We start from the raw sequence: 12088 nt of genomic DNA, 5'->3' as shown, positions 1-12088 counted from the left end.
CAATACCGATGAAAACTGGCAAAAGCTTCATCCTTGGCGAGCTCCTGCGTTACTAGATGGCAAGAGTGTATGCCCATGGACCAAGTCCACAGATGTGTACGCCATAGGATGGGTGATATGGCAATTTTTTAAGTTTTGTGGAGAGTTCTCTGACTACTTAACCAGAAGTCACTCAATGGAATCGATAATCTATTAAATAAACGACTGTCGCTTGCTGCGACGGGTCAAAGTTGGTTCAATTTCCAAATTCTCTTCGATCTCTTCTAGAGTACATGTAGTTTCTACTTCATGAGATTCCCCTTGCAGCTCACTGTCTTCCTCCACCTCATCATTGGTTACATCATAAGTCCAATGTGGCATCTCCTCTTTGTAGTTCTCAGCTTGCACTCTTGCCAATAGCCAATGGTTGCAGTACATATACACCAATTTTTCATCTCTTGAATTTAGAAGGCGGTTTCTGATGGTGGAATGTACATATTTATATGTACTCCATTTTCTCTCAGAACTTGAATTGGATACACATTGGGCTAGGATTCTAACAGCTAGGCGTTTAAGGGTGGGTGCACTACCACCATTCATCATCCACCACTTCCACGCTGGTTGCTCCATGGCAAGTTTCTGCACAAATTCTGTACCAAACTTACCCTCTTTGAGTTTAAACTTTGTAAGATCAGTAACAGCTGATGCATGCTCATCAGGATCATCATAAAACCTGCCTATCACATCATAAAAGTCTTCGAGCACCTCCTCATCAAGTTTTTCTATTTCCATTGCCCAATACTCTGGATCCAATAAGAAAGCTACGCTGTGTAGTGGACTATGTGCTCCAACCCATCGACCATGCACATACATTCTCAAAATTTCTCTCCTCTTTTGAGTGAATGGTGTCTTCCAAGGCTTCACAATTGGCTCCTGGGGCTCCTCTGGATTTTCAAGCCTTTCTTGAACAGTCCACCAAGCCATCCACACCTTACCTATGTTAGGCAAGGCAGAATCCAGTTGGCGTAATGCGAGCATAATTGGCATCATGACATTGTGCACATCCACTACATCATCTGAGAAGTGGCGATCAGCTAATAGATCTCTGATCACCCCTATTTTGCTTTTTATCTTCTCCCTTTGACCAGCCTCCCATTCTGAAAAAGTGGCACAAACAAATGTCTCCATCATAGCATTATTATTTTTTATTAGTGATTCTACCGTATAGTAGTTGGTCCAAAATCTAGTTTCGCATGACAGTTTTAACATAGTAGACATCCTCTCACGGTACATGTCAAGAATCCTCTGACGCTGAGGGCGAGCTTTTTGAAATGGGGCCTCTAAACCCAAACCAATGGGCCTACCCTCACAAAATGTTCGTAAAGAGGTACGCACACTACTTGGGGCACCGCCTTCTTTTGGGAGTGGAGAAGGAAACCAATCAAAATAACACTTGCACTCACCCACTCAAGCAACACACTTTGAAAACCCCCTTACTCTATATACACTTTGGACACTTGAACACCATCAACGATTATGCAACCCAATGCTGTGCATCAAAATGAAATATGCAATTTGTGAAATAGCATTCACCTTCTCCCCATAAGAATACCCATAATACATCCAAACACTTCCTCTCTCAAGCACTCATCAAAAAAATCATGCGCACAAGACTTGCCTCTCAAACACACAAGAGAATCACTTACATCAAACTAACACACTTTGCATAGAGAGCTCATCTCCATCTATGCAATGCCGTGACACAAATAAAATCACCATGAGAGGTAGCCACATGCATATGTAATGAAGGAAAAGAGAGTTGGAGTGAGAAATGTCTTTAGACCAATTGAATAAGTGTGGAGAAACAAACCAATGGTAAATTGAGAATAGAACACTTACTTGATTTCTCTCACACCTTTCAAGGCGAGGAAAGACGCTGGCTAACCATCACGAATTGCGACACTTGAAAGTTTTGAAGATGATTTCATGATCATTAACATAACCATGAGAGAGATCATGATGTATTTACAAGTTATTGAGGTGCTACAAATGATTTATTGGGTTGATGGAGTCAGAGATTGTAAAATGGAAAGAGTGGAGAATAGAGTTGCACTTCCTCCAAAGAGGAGGGTTGGGAGGGAGGATGTGAAAGAGGGAGAGTTGGGGTTTTCTCTACTATTGATCAAGAAACAACATGAAGTTGAAAATATAGGTGTGTGTCCTTGATTCTCTCCAAGGGGGGCTATTTATAGTTGTGTAGGAGTGGGATTATGCTACACTTAATTAGAGTAAGTGATTAGACCTAATTAAGTGTCCTTTGACCACTCACTGAATATTGGACATAAAAGGGACTATTTATTCACCAAAAATATCATTTTAGACCGTGAAGGCTCCATAGGGGTGCATAATGTAGGTGGGCCCCACCATGAGGCCCTACGGGTGGCTCCTGCAGGGTATCTCAACTTGTCTATCTTGGCATTTAGAAAGCATCTTTAGGTTGGTCCCATCACATGCAAGTGACCTTGAACACTCATTGCTCTTCTAGAAGATGAGTAGGGGAAAAATAAGATCTCACCCTCTTGATTTACTTGATTTACAGTTCCCTTTTGCTGCGAATCTGACAGATTTACACTATTTTGACCATAACTTTTACCTGTAGCTCGGAATGACATGCTTCAAAAGGAAAAATTGACCTTCTCAACATGTTTGATATGAATTTTGACTATTCTTCACGCCCATGCACCAAGGAATTCGGTTTGGAAGGTCCACACTAGGCTAGGGCACCTTTTGCTTCCAAGTCTTCTTGTATGGGCCCTTTGCTTGTATGCATCCAAGGGGAATCATGCTTTTTCAAAAGGCTATGATGCTTCAACAAATAGAGGAGGGCCCAATATTATTTTCTTGTGAAAAGAATATACAATTGGAGTCTTTTTGAAAGGAGAGAAACTATATGTATATTCTTAAGAGATATTGGGCCACCTATGTAGGGGGCATAGAAGACTTGTAGAGAGGGACCATAATCTTTGGTAAAGACAAGTGGAGAGTTGATTTCCATGGGAATTTATCTATATGGGGTGGAAGATGGATATATTATTTTTCTACTACTAATTCACAAGAGGTAAGAAAGTTTGGGGGTATATAGTTGGTTATTGTATGCTTATTCTATTTACAAAGAAAAAAAGAAAAGGGTGGTAATATAAATATATGACTAAGGTGACATTTTTGGGAAGAGTATAATGTATGTGTCGCCACAAAGGTTAAACGAAGAGGGGGAATTTACTCTAGATAACTTAATAGCGTAGAAAAATATATACACATATGAGGAAGACGACGTTGAGTAGGCTGACAAATGTTGCAAAAAGATGGTTACCATTTTATGCCACTCATATTAGCTCTCCCCCAAGCCTAGAGATATTCATATCTTTAGGAGGACGGTGTTGCTTCTTTTTCTTCTTTTTTTTCTCTTTTTTTTGGTCATTTTTTCTTTTCCACTTTTTTTTTTTTTTTCAATAGGAGGAGTGTCATGCACTCTTTTACTCCATTAGACCTGCTTTTCATTACCTCAACCCCATAAATCGGAGATGGGAGGGTTGCCTTGGGTATGTTCAGATTCCAAGGCTAGTTCTTCTTTGCACATCAAAGCTTTAAAAATAGGTGGAGCCTTTGCCAAGCCGAAGGGAGCCATGTCAATTTGGATCTTAGACGATGTAGGCAGATGACTGCCTATCAACGGATTGATACGTTGAAAGTAGGGCTTTAATCTCCATCCATTGACTCTGGTCTTGTGGAGTTTTCTTGATAAATCTGCTAATCTGTAACTACCATTCCCAAACTTTGTTTTTATCATGAAAGGTCCCTCCCATCTTTGCAAAAACTTTTTTTCAAGTCGAATATCAAGTCGGTTATCATAGCGAAGAACCAACATACCTTCCTTCAATCCTTTCCCCTTGAGCTTCTTGTTGATTTTATCCTTAAAACCCTTCATCAAAGCTCTTACACTACTAAGCCACTCAAACAATATTGTACGATTCTTGCACCTACAGGTCCCTTGGATTTGCCTGACCACTAGCAAAGAATCACCTTTTATAATAAGTCTTTGTATGCCTAATTCTTTGCATTCTTCTAACCCAAGGGTTAGAGCAGCATACTCAGCCTCATTGTTAGAGTGAACATTGGGTAGAGTGATACCTTTTCTAACCATTACCTCCTTTTGTGGGTTCAAAATGATGATTCCCCCTGCTGCTTTGTCTTGTTGGCATTGATAAGCTCCGTCAAAGCATAAAGTATGGGCATTATCAATCTCCTTTACTTTGAACTGTTTTGAGCCTTCCTCTCTTTGTAGTCGTGATCCTTCCCTTTCTCTGACTTTGTAGGTGAGAATGTCTGCAAGTCCTGCTCTTGTGCTATCTTCTACAAGGAAAGTATATTCAAATTCTTGGAGTTCAAGCACCCACTTTGCTATTCTAGATGAGAGGCTCATGTGTTGTACTACATATGGTAGATTGTGCTCTACGGTGAGAAAAAAAAATGGCACAGGGAGAAGATACGATCGAAACTTCCTTACCGCAAACAAGATTGCAAAGACCACTTTCTCCATTTCAGTGTGTCCCTTCTCGGCCGGAGTCATCACCTTGCTTGCAAAATAGATCGGCCTCATGTATGATGTTTTAGGATCTTTTTGCATCAAAACAACACCAATTGCTTCGAAACCTACACTTGGAGTGACATAGTAGGTCTCCTTTGAATCTGGTGGCATTAGAATTGGGAGAGAGCTAAGAATGCCCTTCACTTCCTCAAAACATTTTGCATGTTCCCTCCCCCATTCAAATGTAGATTGGCTTGCCAGCCTATGCAAAGGGGCGATGGCTTCTGCTAGGAGATAAATGAAGCGAGACATGTACCTCACTTTGTGGTTGAAGGTCATTAGCTCCTTAGTTGTTGTTGGTGGAGATAATGACAAAAGGGCCTCTACTTTAGAGGGATCCACTTGAATTCCTTGTGAAGAAACCACATGACCTAGCAAAACCACCTGAGATTCACCGATATGACACTTCTCTAGGTTGAGTTGTCCCCCAAATTGATGGAGCCTCTTAAGCCCCTCTTCAACCTTTTGGCAATGAAGTGATCTACAACTATAAATACAGAAATCATCCATAAAGACTCTTATAGATTTTCCAAAGAATGGCTGAAATACAAATATTGTAAATCTCATGAAGGTGCTAGGAGCATTGGTGAGCCCAAAAGGCATCACTCTGAATGCAAAACATCCCCAAGGTGTGATGAAGGTGGTTTTTGGTTGGTTCTCTTCTGCTATTCTAATTTGAAAATATCCTGAATACCCATCACACAGTGTAGCATTCGTGACCTGCTACTTCATTCAAAATTTCATCTTGGAAAGGGAGAGGGAAGTGGTCCCTCTTTGTCGCAGCGTTGAGGGGTTTGTAATCCACGCAGACCCTCCACTTACCATTCTTCTTGGGAGTGACTACAATAGGTGATACCCATTCGGAGTTGGATACTGGATAGATGAAGCCAGCCTTCAAGAGTCGATTCACTTCTTTTAGGAGAGCCTTTTGTTGCACAGATCCTAGTCGCCTTAACTTTTGAGCCACGGGTTTGGTCCCTGGTTTCAATTCAATTCGATGCTCTATTACATCTACACCTCTTATTTGTGAGTAGTCAGTGATAAACAAATTGGGATACCTCCTTAACATATTGATGTAGGACCTCTTCTCCTCACAAGTAAGATCTTTTGCAAGCATCTTCTCAAATCCTTCTTCAAGGTGGTGGCATCTTTCATCCCCTCGTGTGTGATTGTTTGTTCGCTTTTCTTCTACTGGAACATCTTGAGTGTTGGCGTTGAATACAATTCCCATTACCTCCAAAGAAGACTCCTCTTCACTGGTTGATGCTTCCTCATCACTTGAGTAAGGACTCTCCTCCTCGCTCTCTTCATCTGCCGTGGTTTCATAGTTGATATCTAGTTGCTTTCCTTCTCGCCAATCATACACCACCGGTTGACCCTTCTTAAGAATCAAACAACCACTTCCCCATTTTTGATCTGCATTCACAGCAATGAGCCAAGGCCTCCCTAGGATGATGGGATAGCCCTCCCCCTTAGCTGGCATGACATACATATCCACTCGTGCATCTATGTTACATACAGAGACTTTTACATTTTTAACGATCCCCAAACACTTCACACTTGAGTTGTTGGCTAGCCTAGCTTGACAATTAGATGGCTTTGTAATTTCAAGCCCTAACCTCTTCATTGATTTTTCCATGATCACACACATTTGAGCTCCACCATCAATATATACATTAGACACCTTTTTACCCCTTATGTAAGCATCCACAATGGGTTCCACATCTTTTTGTAGCTTTGAGGCCACAACCTTAATGGAAAGATTTGCTTTCTTTTTTGGAATTCTTGTACTTACCAACTTTGGCCATTGCCTTTTTACTTTGGCTGATAGGTGTAGAAGTTGAGGCCATGAAATGTTTGGCTTTTGGGTTTGTAAATCCTCCAGGATGTTGTAGGGCTCTAGCTCCTTTCCCAATGGGAAGTCGTTTCTTCCTGCTACTTTCAGCTTCTTCCATCTTTGACTTCTTCTTCTTGTCCCTTCTGGCTGAATTTGTTCCTTCACTTCTCATGTCTTCATCCTTATCATGTGCTCTTGTGCGTTTTTTTGCCGGCATAACATCAAAGTTTAGAGTATGCTCATCTATTACCTCTTCTAGCTTGATGATGTTGACTCCTCTTTCTTCCTCCTCATGTGGGACGGGAGGTATATTTGCTGGTGGTGGTGGTCGACGAAGGATTTTGGGCCTTGAGCTAGGTCTTGCTGCACAGTGAGAGGAGGCGGTCTGGGGGGATATATGTCTCCCGGAAGTCGCCTTGGATGTGGACATTGTACATGCCATGGCCCATTTCATTGCAATTCCAACATCGCAACTCTTGAGCTTGTCTTCGTTGATTGCGATTCCCTTCTCTTGGTTGTCGTTGTTGAGGTAGGCCTTGTACTAGATTCAGAGTGAGGTTCTCAAGCTGTTGAGTTAGCCTTTGTAAAACCTCTTGTTGAGAGTTATCTCCTATTTGTGAAGATTGTGCAAGAGGGGCCCTAATTGGTGCTTCCATGGTTTGTGAAGACTCCCTCTCACTTACTTCATTCAAACCCCTTGCTCTATGTGCTTGGAAGTGTAGTTTTCTAAACTTGATGATGGATACCTCACGTGCTTCTTCGAAGGTGGATGGGAATTCTAGCTCTACTTTAGCCTTTAAAAGTGGATACAAGCCAACCATGAATCTCTCTTTTTTTAGAAAGTTAGGTGCACCACCATGATTTTCTAATGTAGCCTCCCACCTACCCCATAGATTGACAAAGGTTGCTTCATAAGAGGGATAGTCTTCAAGTGATACCTGCTTATGTCCAATAAGACATTTCCATAGTCCTTCAGAAGTATCACCTTGCCCGAACTTGGAGAGGAAGCTTGCTCGCAGTCTCTCCCAATTGGACTTGATTTGGGGTTGCAAGGTCTCATACCATGCTTTAGCTTCTGCTCTTAGAACCAACGGGAAGGCTCGTAGCTTTACTTCCTCTTCATCTCTCCCGGATATGAGATGTGCCATCTCCAAGTTGTCAAGAAACTCTTGCGCATCTTCCCCACTTCTTGCATAGAACGTGGGAAAAGAACTTCACATTTTGTTTAGACTTTTTGAAATCTCTTTTTTTTAAAGAAACTTTTCTCTTACGGGCCGCACAAGATTATTGACACTATAAATCTGATTACATTAAAATGAAGATGTACACATCCATTGTTAATTCGTACTTTATCATAGGTAGAATAAATGGATTAATTGAAGCATTTATTTCATTGAGGCGATTGGATCCAAATATCGTCCTTATGATAGATTGAAACCTAAACTTAGTTGCAATGATTATATGAATGGATTGCCGAGCAATAGGCCTAAAAGGTTCATTGTTTTGATCGTGATTCATGTGCTACTCCTCGTTGTTGGTTTGAAGACCTCGTTCCTTCATATAGCCCTTGAGCACCCCTTCACCACTCCTTGTTCCTGCCTTTAAAACGAAATGAAAACGTGAACATCAAAAGAAGTTTCATAATTGATGATTGGAAGTATAATTGGATTGGGTGATGCCAATATTTCTCTAAGTCTTTCTGCACCAAACATAAAAACAATGCGTTACTGGAAAAAGACTTTTCTATCTATGTGAACATTTACTCTAATGTGTTGTGCAAAATGAAATGGATAGATGGGAACTCCATTGTTCATCACTAAAAAATTTGAAGGTAACTTGGAAATATGTTCCTCAGTGGGGGCACAACTTTATGACGGCGAGCTTTTTGAAATGGGGCTTCTAAACCCAAACCAATGGGCCTACCCTCACAAAATGTTCGTAAAGAGGTACGCACACTACTTGGTGCACCGCCTTCTTTTGGGAGTAGAGAAGGAAACCAATCAAAATAACACTTGCACTCACCCACTCAAGCAACACACTTTGAAAACCCCCTTACTCTATATACACTTTGGACACTTGAACACCATCAACGATTATGCAACCCAATGCCGTGCATCAAAATGAAATATGCAATTTGTGGAATAGCATTCACCTTCTCCCCATAAGAATATATACCCATAATACATCCAAACTCTTCCTCTCTCAAGCACTCATCAAAAAAATAATCCGCAGTACAAGACTTGCCTCTCAAACACACAAGAGAATCACTTACATCAAACTAACACACTTTGCATAGAGAGCTCATCTCCATCTATGCAATGCCGTGACACAAATAAAATCACCATGAGAGGTAGCCACATGCATATGTAATGAATCAAAAGAGAGTTGGAGTGAGAAATTTCTTTAGACCAATTCAATAAGTATGGAGAAACAAACCAATGGTAAATTGAGAATAGAACACTTGATTTCTCTCACACCTTTTAAGGGGAGGAAAGACGCTGGCTAACCATCACGAATTGCGACACTTGAAAGTTTTGAAGATGATTTCATGATCATTAACATAACCATGAGAGAGATCATGATGTATTTACAAGTTATTGAGGTGCTACAAATGATTTATTGGGTTGATGGAGTAAGAGATTGTAGAATGGAAAGAGTGGAGAATAGAGTTGCACTTCCTCCAAAGAGGAGGGTTGGGAGGGAGGATGTGAAAGAGGGAGAGTTGGGGTTTTCTCTACTATTGATCAAGAAACAACATGAAGTTGAAAATATAGGTGTGTGTCCTTGAGTCTCTCCAAGGGGGGCTATTTATAGTTGTGTAGGAGTGGGATTATGCTACACTTAATTAGAGTAAGTGATTAGACCTAATTAAGTGTCCTTTGACCACTCACTGAATATTGGACATAAAAGGGACTATTTATTCACCAAAAATATCATTTTAGACCGTGAAGGCTCCATAGGGGTGCATAATGTAGGTGGGCCCCACCATGAGGCCCTACGGGTGGCTCTTGCGGGGTATCTCAACTTGTCTGTCTTGGCATTTAGAAAGCATCTTTAGGTTGGTCCCATCACATGCAAGTGACCTTGAACACTCATTGCTCTTCTAGAAGATGAGTAGGGAAAAAAATAAGATCTCACCCTCTTGATTTACTTGATTTACAGTTCCCTTTTGCTGCGAATCTGTAGATTTACACTATTTTGACCATAACTTTTTACCTGTAGCTCGGAATGACATGCTTCAAAAGGCAAAGTTGACCTTCTCAACATGTTTGATATGAATTTGGACTATTCTTCACGCTCATGCACCAAGGAATTCGGTTTGGAAGGTCCACACTAGGCTAGGGAACCTTTTGCTTCCAAGTCTTCTTGTATGGGCCCTTTGCTTGTATGCATCCAAGGGGAATCATGCTTTTTCAAAAGGCTATGATGCTTCAACAAATAGAGGAGGGCCCAATATTATTTTCTTGTGAAAAGAATATACAATTGGAGTCTTTTTGAAAGGAGAGAAACTATATGTATATTCTTAAGAGATATTGGGCCACCTATGTAGGGGGCATAGAAGACTTGTAGAGAGGGACCATAATCTTTGGTAAAGACAAGTGGAGAGTTGATTTCCATGGGAATTTATCTATATGGGGTGGAAGATGGATATATTATTTTTCTACTTCTAATTCACAAGAGGTAAGAAATTTTGGGGGTATATAGTTGGTTATTGTATGCTTATTCTATTTACAAAGAAAAAAAGAAAAGGGTGGTAATATAAATATATGACTAAGGTGACATTTTTGGGAAGAGTATAATGTATGTGTCGCCACAAAGGTTAAACGAAGAGGGGGAATTTACTCTAGATAACTTAATAGCGTAGAAAAATATATACACATATGAGGAAGAGGACGTTGAGTAGCCTGACAAATTAATGTTGCAAAAAGATTGTTACCATTTTATGCCACTCATATTAGCTCTCCCCCAAGCCTAGAGATATTCATATCTTTAGGAGGACGGTGTTGCTTCTTTTTCTTCTTTTTTTTCTCTTTTTTTTGTCATTTTTTCTTTTCCACTTTTTTTTTTTTTTTCAATAGGAGGAGTGTCATGCACTCTTTTACTCCATTAGACCTGCTTTTCATTACCTCAATCCCATAAATCGGATATATATAGGTGAGAGAGACTACCTCAATATCTAGCATGACTAGAAACTAGAAAGAGGCCCATTCTCTCGTAGTTAGTTGCTTGTTGAAACAAGGACAAAAAGGACACATCTCTCCCTCTCTCTCTCTCTCTCTCTCATCCTATTCAAGGAAATAGTGCAAAAAGAGGTAACTCTGTCTACAGAAGAAGCAGATAGACATGAACGACATATAGTTTCCGGCATCTTCTTCTCTCTCGTCTCTCTCTTCCAGCAACCCACAACCACGCAAAGTCGGGCGATCGATCACATGAACGACTCCGTGCTGGTCGATCTAATCAAGTATGCCAAGCACTTGGAGCAGCGCATCGAGAAAACTCAGTATGATATCGCTTGCTTGGAATCAGACCCAACGGCAGAAGCACATACTGTCGATGATCATCTTTCCGAAGAGGAGTGCGCAGGCCTCTTCAGCTGTAGTACCTCTTCAAAAGCTCAAGATGAGAGCCCATCTCCCCTCTTCAAGCTACTAGAGGTGTGTGTCCCTTACCCCTTCATTTCTCTCTGTGCGCTACATGTATGCCCATCTGGTTGGCTTGTTTGTGCGTGTGCATGTACGCGAGCGCGCATGTATGTGGTCGCACGCGAGCGCATATACATATACGCGTGCACGCTGTCGCAGCCCCAGCTACATACTGTATCTCTGTAAGCATCAGCAGAAATCAATGGCCCTTCACTTCTTGCATGACTTTGAAGCTGAGAAGGGAAAAATACTTGCTTGGCAGCTGAGCGTTTCTAGGCTTACAGAGCATGAATTTCATCTGAAGGTCTCGTGCCAGAAGAGCTCCGGAGTGTCGTTGCAGCTGGTACGGGCTCTGGAGGTTCTTGAACTCGACATAACCAATGCCAAGATGGTGTCAGTGGGAGAGAATGTCATCAATGCAGACTTTGTGTTCAAGGTAAAGTCCTTCAGAGCAATTAACATTAGCCCTCTAATTAAAGGTGACCATATTAAGGAATAGGGAATGAATGCATGGGTGATTAAAGCAACATTTATGACTGTAATTTAATCATGAGCATGTCAGAGTCATTGAAATTCATGATCAATTTCACAGGTAGCGAATGAGAATTGTTCGACATTGGCGCCTGAAGATCTGGAAGACAAGATTGTGAAGCATGTGAACATGCATGGATTACACTTCTAAGCAGTGCCCCCACCCAATTATTGGATCACCATTGTGATCTCCCACCATTTTTACCTTTCTTCTAAAGTGCCTGCCATTCCCTCCAGTTCCCCTCAAAAGGCCTTACATTTCTTCTTGTACTAGTCTTATCTTTTCACTTGTATTACTTCAGTCACTACAACTCTGATATTCGTACTATCCTTTCAAATTGTAAAGAAATGAGTTGTCGTGTTGTCTCTTGTGATAAACTCTTTTTTGTTCCATTTAATGCGTTTGTGAATTTTTTTTAAAAATAAAACTTATAAAACATTGAAGGGTCA

At 40.9% G+C, this 12088-nt stretch overlaps 1 protein-coding gene across 1 annotated transcript; it reads left to right on the top strand.

Annotated features, from left to right (window-relative positions):
* Positions 1 to 10891: 10891 nt before the first annotated feature.
* On the top strand, positions 10892 to 11789 carry LOC147419916 (uncharacterized). Its single transcript, XM_086506418.1, has 3 exons — positions 10892 to 11119; positions 11370 to 11543; positions 11700 to 11789. Exons 1-3 carry the CDS (start codon positions 10895 to 10897, stop codon positions 11787 to 11789), a joined length of 489 nt encoding a protein of 162 aa, XP_086362544.1. The 5' UTR covers positions 10892 to 10894.
* Positions 11790 to 12088: the final 299 nt, after the last annotated feature.

The sequence above is a fragment of the Adiantum capillus-veneris genome, chromosome 29 (genome assembly GCF_014529385.1).
Source record: "Adiantum capillus-veneris isolate H3 chromosome 29, ASM1452938v2, whole genome shotgun sequence".
Classification (NCBI taxonomy): Eukaryota; Viridiplantae; Streptophyta; class Polypodiopsida; order Polypodiales; family Pteridaceae; genus Adiantum; species Adiantum capillus-veneris.
The sequence above is the reverse complement of the archived record's forward strand: the minus strand, read 5'-3'. Positions and strand labels throughout refer to the sequence as shown.

What these genes read in the sequence shown, in the direction of transcription:
- LOC147419916 (XM_086506418.1), top strand. Translation starts at nt 10,895, where the DNA reads ATGAACGACTCCGTGCTGGTCGATCTAATCAAGTATGCCAAGCACTTG. An exon ending in CCCTCTTCAAGCTACTAGAG is followed by an intron (nt 11,120 to 11,369) that starts GTGTGTGTCCCT and finishes CTTGCTTGGCAG; the next exon opens with CTGAGCGTTTCTAGGCTTAC. An exon ending in ATGCAGACTTTGTGTTCAAG is followed by an intron (nt 11,544 to 11,699) that starts GTAAAGTCCTTC and finishes TCAATTTCACAG; the next exon opens with GTAGCGAATGAGAATTGTTC.